Consider the following 22878-nt stretch of genomic DNA (forward strand, 5'->3'; position numbering starts at 1 on the left):
GCTGGAGTTGCTTCTAGGTTGCCGCGTAGAGCTTGATGTCATCCATGTACATCAGGTGGGTGAGGGTGTAGAGGTTCTTTCTTACTTCTTTGAGGTTATATCCATACTTGCTGCCATTGAGCATAGTGGATAGCAGGTTGAGTGCTAGATAGAACCATAGTGGGCTCAGAGCATCTCCCTTAAAGATTCCTCTTCTAATGGGGATTGGCCTGGTTGTGATGTTCTCGACATTAATGGTGTACTCCATTTCACCATAGTTGCTCCTAGGAAGTTTGTCACTATCGGATTGACCTTGTAGATCTTCAGGGTCTCTATTAGCCAGCTATGAGGTACGGAGTCGAAGGCCTTGTAGTAATCGATGTAAGCCGTGTATAGGTTGCAGTGCTTCTTGAAGGCTTGCTCCATAACTGCGGCATTTATGGTTAAATGCTCCTTGCATCCTTTGCTCCTCTGCTTGCATCCTTTCTGCTGTTTGGCCATTATGTTTTAACTCTCTAAGTGGTCTGATATTTTCTTATTTATGCAGCTGATCAGGATCTTGTACATCATTGGGAGGCATGTGATTGGCCTGTATTTTACCGGGTTTCTTGTATTTTGATCTTTAGGCTTCAGATATGTAACTCCTTCATTGAGAAACTTCGGGATTGTATCCGGGTTGCTTATCATTCGAGTGAACTGCTCTGCTAGGTGCTTGTGTGTGCAAGTGAGCTTCTTGTACCAGTAGTTGTGAATGTTCCTGATTGATTGTTTTACTTCTTCTTCTAATGGGGATTGGCCACTCCCACTCTCTCTCATCTCTTGTATGTCCTTCATTTTCTTCCATTCTACTTCTATCCAGGGTGCTCTGCTGTTATGTCTTATTTCACTGCTCCAGATACTTCCGCAGAACTCTTTGATCGTCTTCTTCTCGGGTGATCCATTTCCTGCTCTCTCTCATGTTCACCCAGTTTCCTGTAGAAGGCTCTTTGGTCCTCATCGAAGATTCAGTTGTTTATTTTCCTCTGGGAGCTCTCTTTATATCGGTGTAGTCTCTTGCTGAGTGCGAGGAGGTTCTGCTTCAGTGTGTCCAAGTATTCTCTTATTCTCTGATTTCTGGTCTCATGTTTGCTGTGGACGCTGTCTCTCTTGAGGATGCTCTTCTTCTTTTTCTTCTTCTTTTTCTCATTATTATTATTATTATTAGCAAGGAAGCCTGAGGCCTATGCTGCACCAGCCAAAAAAAAAATTCCCAAGTTACCCTAATAGAGAGAGAGAGAGAGAGAGAGAGACAAGGGAATCACCAAGAAAGAGAAGAATGATGATATCCAGCTTATCCAGCTCAGCACCCTGGGTGTGCCAAGCCCGTAATCACCAGATATGAGCCCCTGGGGTTATTATCATTCTCTGTCTTCTCCCACTCCACCATTCCTTTATTCATAGCAGCAATTAGCATTAGAATTAGCATTAGTTGAGGCAAATGATGCAAGAAAACAAGCTTATAGAGAATCAGCCAAAAAAAAAACCCTTCCCATTTCACCCATCCAGTCACTCCAAATGTTTGTCTACTTCAGCCTTAAATTTATTTAGGCTATTAACTTCCACCACAACAAATAGAAGTCTGTTCCAGCAATCAACTACCTGCTGGCTAAAGACAGACCCATCTATTCTACAACTGTCTTTCCTCAATTTGAATCTGTGCCTCCTCGGGTTCTTAATCTTGGCAAGTGGAAGTATCGGCATTGAGACTGCTCAAACCATTCAAGGCCTTGTACACCTCACAGGTGCCTAGTCTCCAGATGCTGCAACTGACAGAATTTAACTCTATCCTTACTTAACAAGTACAGGTCAGTGTTGAAAAAAAAAAGCCATGAGTTAGGGTTAAATTTGAAAGTTTCTGCAATTCTGCCCAGACACGATAGGAGGGAGTATATGATTAGAGCCTTGTCAATCAATTCGGCCCTGGAGAGATTGTGCAAGGCTCAAGGGGTAGAATTTTTCTCAGCCTGGTCTGTGTATGTTAACAGGAGAGACTGCTTCTACAGAGATGGGATACACTTAAATAGAAAGGGTGCAATAATATTTGCTGATGCTATCAAGGCAATGTTAGTGGGTCAGAAAACTGATACACGGACTAATAGATTAACAGTAGCTGCTGGCAGAGATGGAAGTGATTCTTGCACTGCTTCTATTGGAATGAGCAGCAGCCTGGAAACAAGGTGCAGGGGATTCCAGAGGCTGCTGGGAGTCATTGTGGAACAAGTAAATACATGGGCTGTGTACACCAATGCTAGAAATTTGGTAAATAAATTTGATGAATCTGAGGTGTTGGTCAAAACATCAAAGGCAGATATTGTTGGGATATCAGAGACATGGTGTCACACAGATATAAGGAATGCAGAACTGAAATTTGGGGAGCACAATGTGTACAGGAAGGATGGACAGGATAGGACTCGAAACAGTGCTGTTTCGAGTCAGTTTGGTGTGACATAAGCAGTGGGAAAGCAAAATTGAGGGAATGATAATGAGAGTAGGAGTGTGTTATAGACCTAATTACTCTGATGAGTATAATAAACAGCTATAAACAATATTGAGCGCTCAACCCAACTTCTGTCTACAAATACCATACCTCTGCCAGCAAGGAAAAAATTATGTAGATTGACATTAAAATTAAAATTTAAAGGTCTAAAAAGCTTAATGAATATGGAGCGATTATTCTCTCCATTAAGCTTTTTAGACCTTTAAATTTTAATTTTAATGTCAATCTACATAATGTTTTCCTTGCTGGCAGAGGTACTGTCTACAAACACCATACCACCATACCACCATAGTGCTCAATATTGAGGCCGAGGGGGTCTAGAATACTACTCTTCTGACAGTGGGGAAGATGTTTCACATTTTTTATAAAATTTGTATCGCCTTCACAAAGAAGTGTTAGCTCGTTGGACTAGGTGAGTTGGTTGGAAAAGAAGCATCCGATATCAAAAATAAAGGTAATCCCTGTTGATTTCATAATGTATATATATATATATTTATTATTATTAGCCATGTGGTGGTGCAAGGAAGCCTGAGGCTTATGCTGCACCAGCCAAAAAAAAAAAAAAAAAAAAAAAAATCCATTACCCTGAGAGAGAGAGAGAGAGAGAGAGAGAGAGAGAGAGAGTGAGAGAGTGAGTGAGTGAGTGAGTGAAATAGAAGAGAATCAACAAGAAAGCCAAGAAAGAGAAGAATGATGATATCCAGCTAAGGTATATATTTCAGTATCGAGTATTAACTTCAACCGAGTTATATTATATGAATTTCATATCTGCTATCGATTTATATGTATTAATTTATAATGTTACGTTTGTAAAATCTAAGTAGTTATAATAGATAATAAATTTAACTATCTATTGCCACCCATGTGGTTTGAACTCTCTGCTAGCTATCTATGCCTAATCACCGATTCTAAAAGTTCTATGAATATTACTGTCCTACGTTACAATCTACGTGACAAGTTAAATTATTAAATCATGTAAGTAGTGGTATAATTTATGATTTATAATCATTTGCTGATACTGATTACACTGCTACTATTGATACAATGCCAGCAGAAATTGACTGTGGGGCTAAGTTAAAGAAAGTCAGGGGCTCACATCTAGTGAATATGGGCTTGGCACACCCAGGGTCCTGAGCTGGATATCATCATTCTTCTCTTTCTTGGTGATTTCCTTCTCTCTCTCTCTCTCTCTCTCTCTCTCTCTCTCTCTCTCTCTCTCAGGGTAAATTGGAAATTTTTTTTTCCCCTGGTGCAGCAAAAGCCTCAAGCTTCCTTGCACCATATGGCTGATAATGATAAAGCTAACACAAGAATGATGAGAAACTTCAGATAACTTATGCAGAAAATTAGTTTCCTGACACCAGACTCTAGCGCTGCTCACTCGGTAAACAGACGGTAGGTGTTATCAGTCTGGAGCCGAAATCGAGGAGGATATATTGATTGACAGGTAGGCGTGGCAAACGATGAAATGATTGGTGGTACGCGCAACAGATGACAAGCTATTATTGGCATTATAATGTGTATATATGAGTAAAGAACAGTGCATAATAGTTTTGTGATGAACAGGTAATAGTAGTGATGAATCTTTTAAAGATGGAAGAAATTTGTAAGGAAAATAAAATGTTGGTTGATTTTTTGACGAAAACTTAATTAATAAAAGTTTCATTCCATTCATTTTTATGTTCTTCATTATGTTTTTTCCCATTATTAAAAGGTGATTTTTGGGGTTCATGAGTGTTTTTACTGTATTGTTGATTTAGGTTTGGTTACGAAAAAAGGAAAAGGTTTCTTTATTTTTCATTATATTTCGTAACCTGGCAGTAGGCGTGGTAAGTTAGGAAATAATAGAAAAGGTTTCCTTATATTTCGTGACCTAACCTTAAATGTTAGGTTAGGAAATAATAGGAAAAGAAAGAAAGATTCTTTATATACAGCAGGCCCCCATTATAACGCGGTTCGCTTTACGCTGATTTGCTATAACGCTGTTCTTATATTATAACCCGTATCTGACTATAATGCTGTCACAGATCACTATGACGCTCTTTTACAGATTGCATTTTTGGCATATTTAACAAAATCGTTTCATTTGATGGTGTTGATAGCTTAAAAATGAATAGAAAAACAGCATTAAAGCGTTTCCCACGCTGACTTGAGAAATTTTCCCACGCTCAGTGAAATTTTCTCACGCGCTAATTTAATTGCAGTACAGTGACTTGTTACGTAGTTCCGAGATCAACATTTTTTAAAATGACCAAGTATATTGCTTGTACTATTTGCGTTATATGCACTTATCCGAAGTCTAGTCATCACTCAGTACCGTATTAGACATCGTGCGAAACGAACAGTTTACTTGAACATCATCATCATCAGCCATTTTCAATCCACTGCAGGATGAAGGCCTCTCCAGCAACTTTCCAGTTCCTTCTGTTTTGAGCACTGGCCATCCATTTACTACTCAAAAACTCATGAATTTCATCTATCCATCTCCGCCTTTGTCTTCCAGGTTTTCTTCTAGCTCCTCTTGGGTACCATTCTGTTATTTTCTTAATCCATCTGTCATTGTGTCTTCGAGCTATGTGTCCTGCCCAAGACCATTTTAGTTCTTTAGTTTTGATAAGAATGTCCTTTACTTGAGTTTGCTGCCTAATCCATGTGTTTCTCTTCTTATCTAACAGTCTGATTCCCAATATAATTCGTTCCATTCTTCGCTGTGTAGTTCTTAGCTTCTCTTCCATTCTTTTGGTGAGTGCCCAAGTTTCACTTCCATAAGTCATGGTGGGGAGTATACATTGATTCATTATTTTACGTTTCAGACAAACTGGGATATTGCTCTTCAGTATGTGACTATATTTTCTGAATGCTATCCATCCAAAATTTATTCTTCTCTTGACTTCCAGCCATTTATCATTATTACAGCTAATAACTTGTCCCAGATAAGTATATGACTCCACCTTTTCAATTACTGCTCCTTCAATCATTATTTCCCTTTCCGTGGCATACTTGTTCATCATTACTTTTGTTTTAGCCATATTCATCTTTAGTCCAAAATCCTTACTAACTGTGCATAACTGATTAAGATTTTCCTCTAATTCTTTAGGATCGTGGCTTATGACCACAATGTCATCTGCAAATCGTAAATGGTTTAGGTACTCTCCGTTCACATTGACTCCTTTCTGCGACCAGTCTAATCTTCTGAAAGCTTCCTCAAGGGCAGCAGTAAACAGATTCGGAGATATTGTGTCTCCTTGTCGAACTCCTTTCTCAATTTTAAATTTCCTACTGTCTTTGTCTAGTCTAATAAAGGATGTAGCACTCTCATATATTTTCTTCAAAATCATAATATATGGAGTATCTATGCCTTGTCTTTCCAGTGCCCGAAACATTGCCTTATGCTGTATGGAGTCAAATGCCTTTTCATAATCCACAAATGCCAGGCATAATGGTGTTTTATATTCATTTGCTTTCTCCATTAGCTGTGATATTACGTGAAGGTGATCCATAGTTGAGAATCCTGTCCTAAAGCCAGCTTGCTCTTTCGGTTGATTCTCATCAAGTATGCTTTCTAATCTGTTAGTAATGACCCTTGTGAACAACTTGTAGATATGGGATAACAAGCTAATTGGTCTGTAATTTCCAATTTCTGATTTATCTCCTTTCTTATGCAGCAAAACTATGATTGCATTATTCCACTGCTTAGGCATCACACCTTTTCTAATGCACTTTGTGAAGAGCCTTGCCAGTTTCTGTGTTATGTCTCTTCCTCCCAATTTTAACAACTCTACAGTAACTTCATCTTCCCCTGGGGCTTTCCGATTCTTCATTTTCTTCAATGCATGTTCTACCTCATCAGGAAGAATATCGGGTATGTCGTATGTGTTGCTACTCTGCAATCCATGTTCCCCACTGCTGGTATCATTCCCTCGCTCCTTGTATAATTCTCTATAGTAGTCTTCTGCTATTTGAATTATGCCTTCTCTGCTGTTTATAAGTACACCATCGCTATTCTTCAGTTTCAGTATCATTTGTCTTTCTGTATTACTGCTCATGGCTGCTGATTTAAATCCTTTGTTTTCCCTTAATGCTTGTTCTACTTTTCTTGTGTTAAATCTTCTTATGTCCTCTCTGAGTCTCTTTCTAATGGCTTTGCATAACTCAGTATACTCAATTTTCTCCCTGTCAGTTTTTTTCTTGCTCTTCATTTGTCGTCTTTGGTTCATCATGACAAGTGTTTCTTGACTAATTTTTTCTTCTTTGGATTTCTGTTTCCCTATAGGTTTCTTGGGCTTTATCACTTTCAGAAAATTGTAATATTCCTCGTCGATATCTTGGTCCTGAGCAGTCTGCAGAAGCTCAAACTTGTTCTTAAGTTCTAGTACATACTGCTTTTTCTCCTCCTCTGTTATTTCAAAGACCTTTGTATTATTTACTCGAGTCATTTTTTTCCTTTCCTTTCCTACATCTATATCAAGTGTACATCTTACCATTCTGTGATCACTTCCAACATTTACCTTATTCAGGACGGTAACATCATTCACAATATATCTTCTGTTAGTGAGGATGAAGTCGATTTCATTAGTTGTTAATCCATTTGGACTCTTCCATGTCCACTTTCTGTTCACCCTTTTCTTGAAAAAAGTGTTCATTACTGACAGTCCTTGAGATTCTGCAAATTCCACAAGTCTTTCACCTGTTTTATTTCTTTCACCAATTCCAAAATTTCCTATAGTTCCTCTTCTGCGCTGTTTTGCCTTTTTCCAACCTTAGCATTGAAGTCTCCCATAATAATAGTGTAGTGGGTTTTCTTCTCATCTAGAAGACTCTCAATTTCAGTGTACATTTCTTCAACCGCTTCATCATCATGGCTCGATGTTGGTGCATAAATCATTATAATCTTTAGCTTGTACCTCTTAGAAACCTTGAGTATTAGTCTTGACACCCTTGGTGATGTACTTTTGAATTCCAAAATGTTGTTTTTAAAATCTTTATGGATCAGAAACCCAACTCCACCTTCACTCCTTTAACTGTTTCCATTGGTGTACAGCAGATTTCCATTTGATAAACATATAAGTGATTCATTCCTTCTTCTTGTTTCAGCCAAACCGATGATATTCCAATTCACATTTTCTAATTCCTTTTCCAGCTCTAATATCCTGTCTTCACCGATGAGTGATCGTACGTTATAACAGGCCAAATTCAATTTCCGTGCATGGCAGCCTGGTCGTACCCAGAGATTCTTAGCACCCTCTGCTTCCACTCTGATCCTCTCGCTGCCGTAAGAGGGAGAGTGAAAGCTGCTGGGGACTGAGGGCCATTTGTATTGTTGTGCTCTCATTGCTGGAGGGTTTGGTCTTTTCCTCTTCACGCTGACCAGGCGTCTTGAAGAGAACCACTCTACACGTTCGTTGCCACCTAAGTGACGTAACAGGGCTTACCATCGAGAAGGTATGCATGAGTGGATTTTAGGGAGGCAGGCCAACCGGACTTCTCCTAAATCTTCTGTAATAGAGAGATATTGGATCCATCAGTGTTTTAGGCTGAGTGTCTGATAACACACAGGATACCTGTTCCCCTCTAAGCCCCTTACTTGAACATTGTATCATAATTAATGCAACCAACGCAGTTACATTTTCGAAGAGTTAATAATGGCAGATAAGAATGAAAAAGCAACAACGTCTGAGCGCAGTACGAAGACTATAAATGTAAGAAAAAGACTTAATTTGAAAATTAAATTAGACGTTTTGAAGCGAATCGATTCCGGTCAAAGAGAAGCGGATGCGTGCCATAATTTAGGACTCGCAAGTTTAACTGTAAGAACAATTATAAAAAAATGAATTAATTTTAGCAGCGGGTAAGATAGCTGTTGTTGTTATTTGGTTATTAGGAGTACTAGCAACTAAGGCCATATTGATCCAGGGATATGCGGTGGTCATTCCCTGACCTTTCTACATCCTTCCTCCGTATTTGGTGGTCAGGGGCTCGAACCCCGGTCTAATCAGGAAGCATGTGCTACGCACTGCTGCTCCTCCCCACCTGGCTACGAAAGATAGCTGTTCCACTGCAAGCAACTAGGGCTAGGTCGGCTATTAGGATTGAAATGGAAAGACTTAACTAATTTTATTGAAGATAATATCCAATGCAGAATTCAGTTAAGTTAAATATTATTAAAAAAAAAAAAGAGAGAGAGAGATTAGCCAATATGATGATCTGAAGAAAACTCACCTAAAAAAAAAAAATGTGGAACCATTTAAAACTAGTAAGGGCTAGTTGAATAGATTTAAAATCCAGGGAGAAGCCGTAAGTGCAGATTAAGGAGCCGAAACTTTCAAAAAAGAACTTGTTAAAATTATTGAAGAGGGATATTATGTGTTATACTTCTCAACAAGTTTATAACATATTCGAAGCAGGAATTTTGTGGAAATGAATGTCTAAAAGAAGTTTCATATTGAAAAAAGAAAAAAAAAAACATGCCAGGTTTCAAGGCGGCAAAGGATCAGGCGACTTTATTGTTGGGTGGTAATGCTGCGGAGGATTTAAAATTAAACCCCTTTTAGTTTATTTGGAAGAGGGCCAAAGTTCAACCCAAAATCGACACATTTTCCTTGATTAAATTCATTAATTAAATTAAATCAATTTAGATGAATTAAATTCATGATTTTAATTGGAATTTTAAGTTTAATTTTGATACGTAAGTAGTTACCACATAATTATATACATATGTAATGCAGAATATTTTATATGTACAAATATTTGAATATTAAATATTTTGACTGACTGACATTTGTGCATCTTTTCACTACCGTTTATTATTGATTAGGAAATATCCTATGGCACCGACCGCAACTCACAAATACATATGTTACTTTATGGGAATGTGGCGCTCGCTTATCGCGGATTCACTTCGCGCTCTGTTTTTACGGAACGAATTATCAGTGTTAAGCGGGGTTCACCTGTATATATATATATATGTAGTGAGTAGCTATTGAGGTGTTGATTGACATTATGATACACATGTATCCGCATGAGTGTCTTTAAAAATAAAAGTACAGTAATAAAAAATTAATATTTTGTTAATAAACAATTTATGCGCTAGTCCATCCATGATTCTAAAGAAAAAAGGTTGGGCTACCCTCAACATTTCAGCAGGGTTTCAAGCTCCCATGGGATTCAAGTGGAGGTAACCCCAACCTTTTTTCACCATTAGGGCATATTATTGAACAAGAAAATAAAAATACATTCATAAAAAAATTTATTTTTTTATGAATGTATTTCTTAATATGACTGTGATTCTAAAGAAAAAAGGTTAGGTTACCACCTCCACTTCATGAGGGGTTCAAGCTCCCGTGGGATTCAAGTGGAGGTAACCTGACCTTTATTCATCATTATGGAAAGTGTTCACTAATGTGCGATTAGGGCAAGTGACCATTAGTGCTGGGTAACCTGACTTTTTTTCACCATTATGGAAAGCGTTCACTAGGGCAATTGATCATTAGTGCTTTGATCATTAGTGCTACTAAAGTGATACTAAACCAATGTTATTGTGTGTTGTGTTCACGCACCAATCAGCACATTGTTTGCAGCACCTACCTGTCAATCAATATATCATTCTCGACTTCTGCTCCAGACTGATAACACCTACCATCTGTTTACCGAGCAAGCAGCACTAGAGTGGCATATTGAGAAACTAATTTTCTGCGTAAGTTATCCGACGGTTCTCGTGTTGACTTTCTTTACCTTCACCGACTGTGGTTTTCTATGCAATTACAAGGCTGAGTAAAAAAATAAATTAAATTTAATCAGCAAATCACTTAAAAAGTATACTACTAAATTTAAATCAAAAGTTATACAAAAACAATAATTTCAAATCAATAAATAAAAAAGTTCACTTAGCAGCTTTGAATGTGTCTGGCTCCCACTAGCCTCGTCAGCAAACTCCCATTGTTGAGGTTGAGGCAATATTATTAAGCCACTGATGGACAGCAACCCACTTTCCTTCTCCCAATGATCAATTTTTGAACTCCATTCAAACTCTGTCTTCAAATCCTGTACCTAGATCTGTGGGAGATAGAAGAAAAATATCAATTACAAAGTTTGGGTTTCATTTGGAGAAATATTTTCTGCCCGAAATATATTTTATGTAGAACTACTTATTATTTCATGACTGTGGTTCGAAAGTCAAGATCTGGGAAGGCAGTTGTAGTTACAGTAATATAAGAATTAATAAAATCAATTAAATTTTCTGAGTAAACCATAATCAAAAAAATATATTTTTTCTGTACTTCTGATATATCATAGCTCCTAATCAGATATACATTTTCTGTCTGAAGCTTATTTTATATAAAATTAATAGTTTTTAAGCAAATGTGATTAGAAATTAGGATATGAAAAACCAGCCATAGTATCTGTTATGGTAAAATATGTGTAATACTTACTTATGTATTAAATTTGTTCAATAAACTAGAAAAAATAAATTATTTTATATAGTTGTAATAGTAGAGAGTCTGTTCAAGTGGCAAACCACATAATAATTTGCATGCAGCAGATCATTAATTGTTTATTACCATTTTGTTTGATGATTATTTCACTTACAGAAAAATAGACCATTCAGTTATACCGTAGCATGCATTTGATCGACACTAAATATGATGTTGTAGCCTCTTTCAGAGGCTACAGCATCATATTTACAATCGCATCTGTGGCAATTTTTTATTATTTATACTTTCTTTTCAGCATCACATTCTAAAGTTTAGAGTGCGACGTTGAGGAAAATTTCCCAAAGTAAGTGAAATTCTGTAATGTGACAGTGGCCAATTTGCATTGCCACTCTGTGGGAACCTTGCATAAACTTTCTACAGTAATTGAGATCTATACACTTTATTACCACTGAATCCATACCATATTAAGTTTGAAAAGTCTCATATTGCCAGATTTATATTTGTAAAATTTATATAATTAATGCTGCTGAGTGTACTAGAATAGTTATCAAAAGCTTATTTTTTATATATATGTAGGTGTCAGAAAATATCAAGCAAATAAGTATGGAGGCTAACGTTGTGCAACATGGGCATGGTAGCAGTGCAAGAAATGATAACAGAAAAGGAACGTTTCATTCATTGAAAATGAAGAATGCTGCAGCTGTAGATGATAAAATTTCCAAAGCTGTTTCAGAAAACAATAGACTAAGGAAAGAACTTACAAGGGTATTAGTAATGAAAATTGATATTATGTAACATAAAATTTTAGTGTGCATTAATTATACAGGAAAATCTCTTTATGAACTTTTTGTGGAGGGGGAGAAGAGGGAAGGAGCATCAATTAATTTCTGAATTGAATTTCTGAATCTAAACGAATATTGCTAAAAAGTATTTTAAAAGTCTTTTTTTTTTTTTACCTTTAACATTATTTTTTATACATTATTACAAAAATTCATGCCCTAAAATTTTTGATTTTTTGATTGCACCAAAGTCAAACAAATAAGATTACTAATTTTAGAACATTTTTCTGAGTAAGCAAATAGTTTTACCCATGAAAACACCTTATGATAATAGCTTCTCCACTTTCATTGTTATATATGCAAAAAGGATAGTGGAATAGGACCAGGGTTCTGCCAGGGGGGGGCAAAAGTTGATGACATTGTAAAGCAGATATCATCTTTTAAGGACACAAAAGGTGATATTTTTGTACATGTTGCCACTAATGATATTAAAAGAGTAGGAGATTAGCATTAGTAGAGGCATTTGATGCAAGAAAGCAAGCTTATGCAGCATCAGCCAAAAAAAAAAATAAATAAATAAAATAAAATAAAATAGATAAATAAAAAATAACCACTTCCACTTCACCTCTCTGTTCTTTCAAAATACCTGTCCAGCTGAGCCTTAAACTTATTTAGGCTATCAACTTCCACAACAAGGGATGGAAGTCTGTTCCACCAACCAACCACCCGCTGGCTAAAGGCAAATTTCCGCACATCTATCCTACATCTGTCTTTCTTCAATTTGAATTTATGCCCTCTCAGGTTTTCTGAGCAAGAGGCAGTATCCCATCAGCATTGAGCATGCTCAAACCATTCAAGGCGTTATACACCTCTATCAGATCACCTCGCTGGTGCTTAGTCTCCAGACACTGTAATTTGCAAAACTTAAGCCTTTCTTCATAAGAGCACCCCTTTGTTCCATTCACTAATCTTGTTGCCCTTCTCTGTACTCGTTCCAGCAGCTCTACATACTTCTTGAAATGAGGCCTCCAGGCCTGTATACAGTACTCTAGGTGTGGCTTGACCATTACCTTATACAAGGGAATAATCACCTCCTTATCCCTGCTAGAAAAGTTCCTATATATCATTGACAATACACCATGTGCTACTCTTGCAGCCCGTCTGCACTGCTCAGAGAACTTCATATCTGCCTGCACAACCACCCCCAGGTCTCTTTCATTCTCTACCACTGTCAGTGTAGTACCACAGAGTTGATATGTTTCTGAGGTTGCTGTTTCCCATATGTAATACTTTACATTTGTCAATGTTAAACTTCATTTGCCACCTCTCAGCCCATCTGCTCAACCTTTCCAGATCCTGTTGCAGCAGCATAGCATCAGTAGTGTCCTTGACAACCCTGCCAACCTTCATATCGTCTTCAAACTTGGACATTAAGCTTGATATACCATCATCAGTATCATTTATAAATACAGAAAACGATAATGGACCCAACACTGAACCCTGAGGGACTCCACTAATAACATTAGTCTACGATGAGTAGTGTCCATTGATTACCGCTCTCTGTCTTCTCCCCCTCAACCATTCCTTTATCCATAACAGCAATTCGCTTCCAATGCCACACTGCTCCAATTTGTGCAGCAGTCTTCCATGTGCAACAGTATCAAAAGCCTTTCTAAGATCCAAATATATGACATCAAAGTTATTCCCTGCATCCAGTTCTTTTGTGACTGCATCATAGTATCCAATCAAATTGGTCAGGCAAGACTTCCCCTTAACAAAACCATGCTGTGTCCGAGCTATAACCGAAGTCTTGTCTAGATGATCCTGCAGTGCTTCTTTAACCAGTGCCTCCATTAATTTTCCGGGAACAGAAGTTAAACTCACAGGTCTATAATTACTTGTGTCAGTCTTTGATCCTCCTTTGTGAATTGGGGTCACATTTGCACATCTCCAGTCCATGGGTACCTCCCCTGAGTCCAAGGAAACTCTCATAATTATGGCTAAGGGTTTGCTTACTTCCTTTGTTGCCTCATTTAATATAACTGGATAGATCCCATCCACCCCAAGTGCCTTTCTTGTGTTTATCTTCAACAATTTCTCCTCCACTTTACTTTGTTATTACAAGATTCTAGCTTACTGCCAGAGTTGAATACACCTCTGGCATTCCCCTCGCTGAATAACTCGTCATGTGTGAATGTCGATGCAAAATATTCATTTAGTTTGTTAGCTACCTGAGCAGGATCAACATCAGTTGACCCATCGATATCAAGTGGACCAATCTGATTCATCCCCTTCCTTCTAGAGTTTACATAAGTAAAGAACTCTTTGCTGTTTTTCTTTGCATCCCTTGCCAAAGATATCTCGTAATCTACCTTCACCTCCCTAACCTCCTTTGTAACTTGGTTACCGATCAACTTGTATCTATCATAGGCTTCTGTGTCACGTGTTAATTTGTATGTATCCCATGCATTTTTCTTCTCTGCCATATGTCTCATTAGTTCATCTGACATCCATTTAGGCCTAAACCTTGAACAATATTTCTTAGTTGGTATGTAAAGCCTAGTAGCTTCCAAGATAAGTAGCTTCCAAGATCTGCAGACTTACTTAATAAGTACAGATCAATGTTGAAAAATGTCACAAGTTAGGGTTAAATTTGGAAGAGTGTGCAATTCTGACTAGACACTTTAGGAAGGAGTGTATGATGAGAGCCTTGTCAATCAATTCAGCACTGGAGAGATTGGGGTAGACGTTTTCTCAGCATGGTCTGTGCATTTTAACAGGAGAGACTGCTTCTACAGGGATTGGATACACTTAAACAGAAAGGGTGCAAGAATATTTGCTAATGCTATTGAGGCAGTGTTAGGAGTGTTGGAAAGCTGCTAGCTTGGGGAGATACACAGACTAATAAATTAACAATAGCCACAGGCAGAGGTGAAAGTGATTCTTGCACTGCTTCTATTGGAATGAGCAACAGCATTGGAAGAAAGGTACTGTGGATTTTCAAGGACTGCTGGGAGTCATCATGAAACAAGTAAGTACATGTGTTAGGGTAACTAAGAATAAGAACATATGCATGTATATTGCATATATACCAATGCTAGGAGTATATTTAATAAATTTGATAAATTTGAAGTGCTGGTGAAGCAGACGTTCTTCGTCTGCTTCACCAGTAGATGCAAATGCAGACGTTCTTCGGATATCAGATGTGGTGTCACTCAGATATAAGGGATGCAGAATTTGAATATAGGGATTACAATGTATACAGAAAGGACAGACAGCATAAGAGGAGGAGGGTTATGCTCTTAGTTAAGAAGCACATAAAATCTAAGGCAGTGCATCCAGTGGATATGGGTTTCGTTTGACATAAGCACTGGGAAAGAAAAATGAGAGTAGAAGTGTGTTATAGGCCTAATGACTCTGATGAGTACAACGAACAATTGTACGGAGAAATAGATTGGGCCAGTAAATCAATTTCTTATAATGAGAGATTTTAAATTTCCAGATATTGATTGTAACTTCTGGATTGGTCACTTGCATACTAGAATGGCTTTTGTTGTTTTATTGGATGATTGTATTCTACAGCATGTTAAATAGGCAACAAGAGGAAGCAATACTCTTGACTTGAATATCAGCAGTGATTCTTCATGCATTTAAAATCTGCAGATAAAAGAACCACTAGGTAGCATTGATCACAGTGTATTGATGTGCAATTTAATTAAAGACATAATTACTGTCATAGGTAAAGGGAAGGGATTTTGCTTTCATAAAGGAGACTACAGTGTTCCCAAACAATTTTTAAATTCTATACATTTGGGGACCAACTAATGATTTTACCAACAACAAATTCTAAATGGGAAGCATTCAAGGAAATAATCATAGAAGGTACTAGGTTTTCATGCCAACTAAGAAATACTGTTCAAGGTTTAAGCCTAAATGGGTGCCAGATGAACTAATCAGACATGGGGGAGAGAAGAAAAATGAATGGGATGCATATAAATTATCAGTTGCCTGTGGTAGATATAAACTAGTCTGTAATCAAGTCACAAAGTGAGGTTATTATTATTATGATGTTATTTCTCCCTGATTGGGGGTTCCACCTCGTGATTGGTATTGCTACCAAGTACACAGGGTGGTTGTTGTTATGTCTGGTGTTACTGTTGGTCAAGGAACTCTCTGACTATCCTACATCTGTTCAGAATTGCGGCTTTCTGGAGTTCCATGTAGGTGTTTGCTGGGAGACCTATTGCTGCTGGCTGTTATGTGGGGTCTTTGGCACCATACCAATCGTTGACATGATGATTGAGATGGTCATTACTTGTTTCATATGCCACATCTCTTTTATCTCCTGTCTTAGGTTCGTGTACTTCCTGATTTTTTCCCAATGGCTTTCCTGCAGGTTGCCAGTGTTGGGTACCACTATGTACAGATAGGTAACCTTTTCCTTCTTGTTCACAAGGGTTATGTCCGGTCTGTTGTGCGGGATTGTTCTATCCATTATTATGGCATGATCCCAGTACAGCTTGTGGATTGGGGTCTCTAGTACTGACTGGAGTTCGTATGGTACACTTTCTTCGATCAACTGGTATTTCCTTGCTAGCTTCTGATGTATTATCCTGGCTACCTGGTCGTGTCTATGAGTGTACCCAGTCTGGGTGAGCACCTTGTATCCCGTGGTGATGTGTTGGATCATTTCTGAGGCCAGGTGGCATCATCGACATGTGTCATCGAACACTCCAGGCTCCTTTGCAATGTATTTTCTATAGTTCCTGGTGTTGATTACCTGGTCTTCGATGGCGAGCATGAATCCTTCAGTCTTGGGGAAGAGCGTCCTACTTATGAGCCATGCATTGGAAGCAATTTTATCTATGTGATCTTGATGGAGATTATTGTAGTGTCTGCCATGGAGTGTCTTCTCTGCCCATCTTTCTAGCTTTGTTTGTATCTCCTGGTTGGGGGGACTCCTCGCTTAGGTTGAGTGGGGTATACTGCTTGTCTATCTTCCTTATGGCCTGCTGGAGTGCTGCTTTGTGTTTCTGGAAGTAATTCTTCAGGTTAACTATCACTGTTTGCTCAATGAGCTCTATCAGGCCCCTTCCTCCTTCTTCACGATAGGAGGGAGTATATGATGAGAGCCCTGTCAATCAATTCGGCCCTGGAAAGATTGTGCAGGGCTCAAGGGGTAGAATTTTTTTCAGCCTGGTCTGTACTTGTTAACAGGAGAGACTGCTTCTACAGGGATGGGATACACTTAAATAGAAAGGGTGCAAGAATGTTTGCTGATGCTATCGAGGCAATGTTAGGTGGGTCGGAAAACTGCTAGATTGGGGGGATACAAGGACTAATAGATTAACAGTAGCCACTGGCAGAGGTGAAAGTGATTCTTGCACTGCTTCTATTGGAATGAGCCGCAGCCTGGAAAATAAGATGCAGGATATTTCAGAGACTGCTGGGAATCATTGGGGTACAAGTAAACACATGGGTTGTGTTAGGGTAGCTAAGAAAAAGAACAGGTGCATGTATACTTGTGTGTACACCAATGCTAGGAGTTTAGTAAATAAATTTGATGAATTTGAGGTATTGCTCAAAACATCAAAGGCAGATATTGTGGGGATTTCAGAGACGTGGTGTCACACAGATATAAGAAATGCAGAACTGGAATTTGGGGAGAACAATGTGTACAGAAAGGATAGACAGGATAGGAAGGGAGGAGGGGTTATGCTATTAATTAAGAAACACATAAAATCCAAGGAAGTGAAGCCAGTCGACATCGCTGGACAGTGCAGTGTCGAGTCAGTTTGGTGTGACATAAGCATTGGGAGATCAAAATTGAGAGTAGGAGTGTGCTATAGGCCTAATGACTCTGATGAGTATAATAAGAAACTGTTCGGAGAAATAGAGTGGGCCAGTAAATCAGAGAGTCTTATAATGGGGGATTTTAATTTCCCAGATATTGACTGGAATTTGGGGGCTGGTCACTCACACAGTAGCAAGGCTTTTGTGGATTTATTGGATGATTGTTTTCTACATCAGCATGTTCGGGAGGCAACTAGAGGGAGTAATACTCTTGATTTGATTATCAGTAGTGATTCTTCATGCATTAAGAATCTGCAGATAAATGAACCACTTGGTGGCAGTGATCACAGTGTGCTGAAGTGGGAGTTACTCAAAGAGGTAACTACCATTAGGGGTAAAGGGAAGGGGTATTGCTTTCGTAAAGGCGACTACAATGGACTGAGACAGTATTTAAATTCTATACAGTGGGATCAACTGATGATATTGCCAACAGCAAATTCAAAATGGGAAGCATTCAAAGAACTTATCGTGGAAGCTACTAGGCTTTACATACCAACTAAGAAATATTGTTCAAGGTTTAGGCCTAAATGGTTGTCAGATGAACTAATGAGGCATATGGCAGAGAAGAAAAATGCATGGGATACATACAAATTAACACGTGACACGGATGCCTATGATAGATACAAGTTGATCTGTAACCAAGTTACAAAGGAGGTTAGGCAGGCGAAGGCAGATTACGAGAGATCCTTGGCAAGGGATGCGAAGAAAAACAGCAAAGAGTTCTTTACTTATGTAAACTCTAGAAGGAAGGGGATGAATCAGATTGGTCCACTTGAGATCGATGGGTCAACTGTTGATGACCCTGCTCGGGTAGCTAACAAACTAAATGAATATTTTGCATCGACATTCACACATGAGGAGTTATTCAGCGAGGGGAATGCCAGAGGTGTATTCAACTCTAGCAGTAAGCTAGAGAATCTTGTAATAACTGAGAGCAAAGTGGAGGAGAAATTGTTGAAGATAAACACAAGAAAGGCACCTGGGGTGGATGGGATCTATCCAGTTATATTAAAGGAGGCAGCAAAGGAGGTAAGCAAACCCTTAGCCATAATTATGAGAGCTTCCTTGGACTCAGGGGAGGTACCCATTGACTGGAGATGTGCAAATGTGACCCCAATTCACAAAGGGGGATCAAAGGCTGACACAAGTAATTATAGACCTGTGAGTTTAACTTCTGTTCCCGGAAAATTAATGGAGGCACTGGAGAAAGAAGCACTGCAGGATCATCTAGACAAGACTTCAGTTATAGCTAGGACACAGCATGGTTTTGTTAAGGGGAAGTCTTGCCTGACCAATTTGATTGGATACTATGATGCAGTCACAAAAGAACTGGATGCAGGGAATAACTTTGATATTATATACTTGGATCTTAGAAAGGCTTTTGATACTGTTGCACATGGAAGACTGCTGCACAAATTGGAGCAGTGTGGCATTGGAGGCAAGTTGCTGCTATGGATAAAGGGGTGGTTGAGGGGGAGAAGACAGAGAGTGGTAATCAATGGACACTGCTCATCGTGGACTAATGTTATTAGTGGAGTCCCTCAGGGTTCAGTATTGGGGCCTTTATTGTTTTCTGTATTTATAAATGATATTGATGATGGTATATCAGGCTTAATGTCCAAGTTTGCAGACGATACAAAGGTTGGCAGGGTTGTCAAGGACACTACTGACACTATGCTGCTGCAACAGGATTTGGAAAGGTTGAGCAGATGGGCTTCGAGGTGGCAAATGAAGTTTAACATTGACAAATGTAAAGTACTACATATGGGAAACAGCAACCCCAGAGCAACGTATCAACTCTGTGGTACTACACTGACAGTGGTAGAGAATGAAAGGGACCTGGGGGTGGTGGTGCAGGCAGATATGAAGTTCTCTGAGCAGTGCAGACGAGCTGCAAGAGTAGCTCATGGTGTATTGTCAATGATATATAGGAATTTTTCTAGCAGGGATAAGGAGGTGATTATTCCCTTGTATAAGGCAATGGTCAGGCCACACCTAGAGTACTGTATACAGGCCTGGAGGCCTCATTTCAGGAAGGATGTAGAGCTGCTGGAACGAGTACAGAGAAGGGCAACTAGATTGGTGAATGGGACAAAGGGGTTCTCTTACGAAGAAAGGCTTAAGTTTTGCAAATTACAGTGTCTGGAAACTAGGCACCAGCGGGGTGATCTGATAGAGGTGTACAAAGCCTTGAATGGTTTGAGCATGCTCAATGCTGATGGGATTCTTCCTCTAGCTCAGAAAAATCACCTGAGAGGGCATAAATTCAAATTGAGGAAAGACAGATGTAGGATAGATGTGCGGAAATTTGCCTTTAGCCAGCGGGTGGTTGGTGGGTGGAACAGACTTCCATCCCTTGTCGTGGAAGTTGATAGCCTAAATAAGTTTAAGGCTCAGCTGGACAGGTATTTCGAACGAACAGAGGGGTGAAGTGGAAGTGGTTATTTTTATTTATTTATGTTACTTTTTTTTTTTTTTTTTTTTTTTTTTTTTTTTTGGCTGATGCTGCATAAGCTTGCTTTCTTGCATCAAATGCCTCTACTAATGCTAATGCTAATGCTAATGCTTCTCAGGCAATTGTCAGTCTCTCCATGGCAGATTTCGGGTGGTGTTGGCGGCTCTTGGTCATCATTGTCCTTGTCTTTCTCATGATATCCTCCAGCTTGGTGTTAGTCTAATCTGTGACCCCGAAGAAGTATGTTAGCACTGGGACGGCATAGGTGTTTATGGGTTTAACTGCGTTCCCTCCATTCAGCTTTGCTTTCAGCAGGCTTCTGAGTCTCTGATGATATTTTTCAATCAGGCAGGCCTTAATTTCCTTGTGCTGTAACTGCTGAGCCTGCATCATCCCCAAGTATTTGTAAGCCTCTTCCTCTGCCATGGCTTCGATCTCTTTACCAGTCTGCAGCTGGTAGTTTCGGTTGACTAATTTTCCCTGGAGCAATCTGTGGGTCTTGCATTTGTCTAGACTAAATTCCATCCTAATATCATTGCTGAATTCTTCGGTGATCTGGAGTAGTTTCTGGAGGTGCTTCTCAGTTCCTGTGTAGAGCTTGATGTCATCCATGTACATCAGGTGGGTGAGGATGTACAGATTCTTCCTTCCTCCTTTGAGGTTATATCCATACTTGCTTCTGTTAAGCATGGTAGATAGCGGGTTAAGTGCTAGACAGAATCACAATGGGCTCAGGGCATCTGAGCCCATTGTGAGCCCAATCTTTGAGGGGCTTAGGGCATCTGAGCCCCTCAAAGATTCCTCTCCTAATGGAGATTGGCCTGGTTGTGATGTTTTTGACCTTAATGGTGGTACTCCATTTCGCCATCATTTCTCCTAGGACGTTTGTCACTATCGAATTGACTTTGTAGATGTTCAGCGCCTCTATTAGCCAGCTATGAGGCACAGAGTTGATGGCCTTGTGGTAACTAATGTAGGCTGTGTACATGTTGCGGTGCTTCTTGTAGGCTTCCTCTATAACCGCAGCATCTATGGTTAATTGCTCCTTTCATCTTTTGCTCAGCCGCTTGCATCCTTTCTGCTATTCGACCATTATGTTCTGGCTCTCCAAGTAGTCTGATATCTTCCTGGTTATGCAGTCGGTCAGGTACATTGTTGGGAGGCAGGTTATTGGCGTACATTTCAGTGGGTTTCACAAGAAACGAAGATACAAATCTTCGTCTTTAGCCTTCAGATATGTGATTCCTTCAGTGAGAACCTTTGGGAGTTCTATTCTTGGAGTTCACCAGAAATTATTATTATTATTATTAGCCATATGGTGCAAGGAAGCCTGAGGCGTATGCTGCATCAGCCAAAAAAAATTCACCGAGTTACCCTGAGAGAGAGAGAGAGAGAGTGTCAAAAGTAGAAAGGAATCAAAAAGAAAGAGAAGAATGATGACATCCAGCTCAGGACCCTGGGTGTGCCAAGCCCATACTCACCAGATATAAGCCCTCTGGGGATTTTCTTTTTTCAGATCCACTAGGATATTTACGATTCTGGTCTCTATCTCACTTGCCCATTTTACTGTAAATGCAAAAAACGTTTTTTAAATTTTCATATAACATATGCAATAATAATATCTCGCTTGCCCATTTTACTGTAAATGCAAAAAACCTTTCTTCGACAAGCTAAGGAAGATTACAAGAAAGTCTGGCAAAGAATTCCTAAAAGAATAGCAGGGAATTCTTTATTTATATTAACAGTAGAAGGATGGGGTTAAATCACATTGATCCACTTGATATCAATGGTTTAACTTTTGATGATTTGGCTCAGGTTGCTGGCAACCTGAATAGGTATTTTGCATCTATATTCAAAAGTGGATGCCAGAAATTTATCAAATTCTAACTCGGAGCTAAATGATTTTGTAATAGTTTAGAGGAAAATGGAAGGGGAATTATTGAAGTTAAACCTAAAGAGGTACCTTGGAAACTATTCAATTATATTAAGTGAGGCAGCAAAGGAAGTAAGTAAACCCTTAGCCTTAATTATGAGAGCATGTGTATAACATCCATGCACAAGCACTTGGTGGGTGACCACCCAAGTGTGAACCAACGTAAGCAGGGGTCGAGGTGTCGCGCCCACACCAGATAGAGGAATGCCACCCCTCTGTGTTACCAGGCAGTATTAGATGGTAGATGACTCTCATCAACTGGTGCAATACCACCAATTTGCTCATTGGAGGCTTGAAGTGGTAGAACCCATGTTTAGTCTCCAGAGCTAAGTTCCGGTCAACCCTTTTAGCATTAGCATTAGTAGAGGCATTTGATGCCTCTACTAATGCTAAGAAAGCAAGCTTATGCAGCATCAGCCAAAAAAAAAAAATAAAAATAAAAATAAATAAATAAATAAAAAATAACCACTTCCACTTCACCCCTCTGTTCATTCAAAATACCTGTCCAGCTGAGCCTTAAACTTCTTTAGGCTATCAACTTCCACGACAAGGGATGGAAGTCTGTTCCACCAACCAACCACCCGCTGGCTAAAGGCAAATTTCCGCACATCTATCCTACAACTGTCTTTCCTCAATTTGAATTTATGCCCTCTCAGGTGATTATTCTGAGCAAGAGGAAGAATCCCATCAGCATTGAGCATGCTCAAACCATTCAAGGCTTTAATACACCTCTATCAGATCACCTTGCTGGTGCCTAGTCTCCAGACACTGTAATTTGCAAAACGTAAGCCTTTCTTCCTAAGAGCACCCCTTTGTTCCATTCACTAATCTTGTTGCCCTTCTCTGTACTCGTTCCAGCATCTCTACATCCTTCTTGAAATGAGGCCTCCAGACCTGTATACAGTACTCTA

The 22878-nt window shown here is 39.2% G+C and overlaps 1 protein-coding gene across 1 annotated transcript in view; it reads left to right on the forward strand.

Annotated features, from left to right (window-relative positions):
• The window catches only part of LOC150080439 (centrosomal protein of 290 kDa-like), a 124466-nt gene that overhangs the window by 44186 nt on the left and 57402 nt on the right, over positions 1-22878 (forward strand). The window contains exon 5 of the mRNA XM_090380693.1: positions 11524-11712. Coding sequence (XP_090236819.1) covers positions 11524-11712 — 189 coding nt within the window. The remainder of the gene's footprint in view (positions 1-11523; positions 11713-22878) is intronic.

Source organism: Mastigoproctus giganteus, chromosome 9 (assembly GCF_048544385.1).
Source record: "Mastigoproctus giganteus isolate SK-2022 chromosome 9, ASM4854438v1, whole genome shotgun sequence".
In the NCBI taxonomy this organism is placed as follows: Eukaryota; Metazoa; Arthropoda; class Arachnida; order Uropygi; family Thelyphonidae; genus Mastigoproctus; species Mastigoproctus giganteus.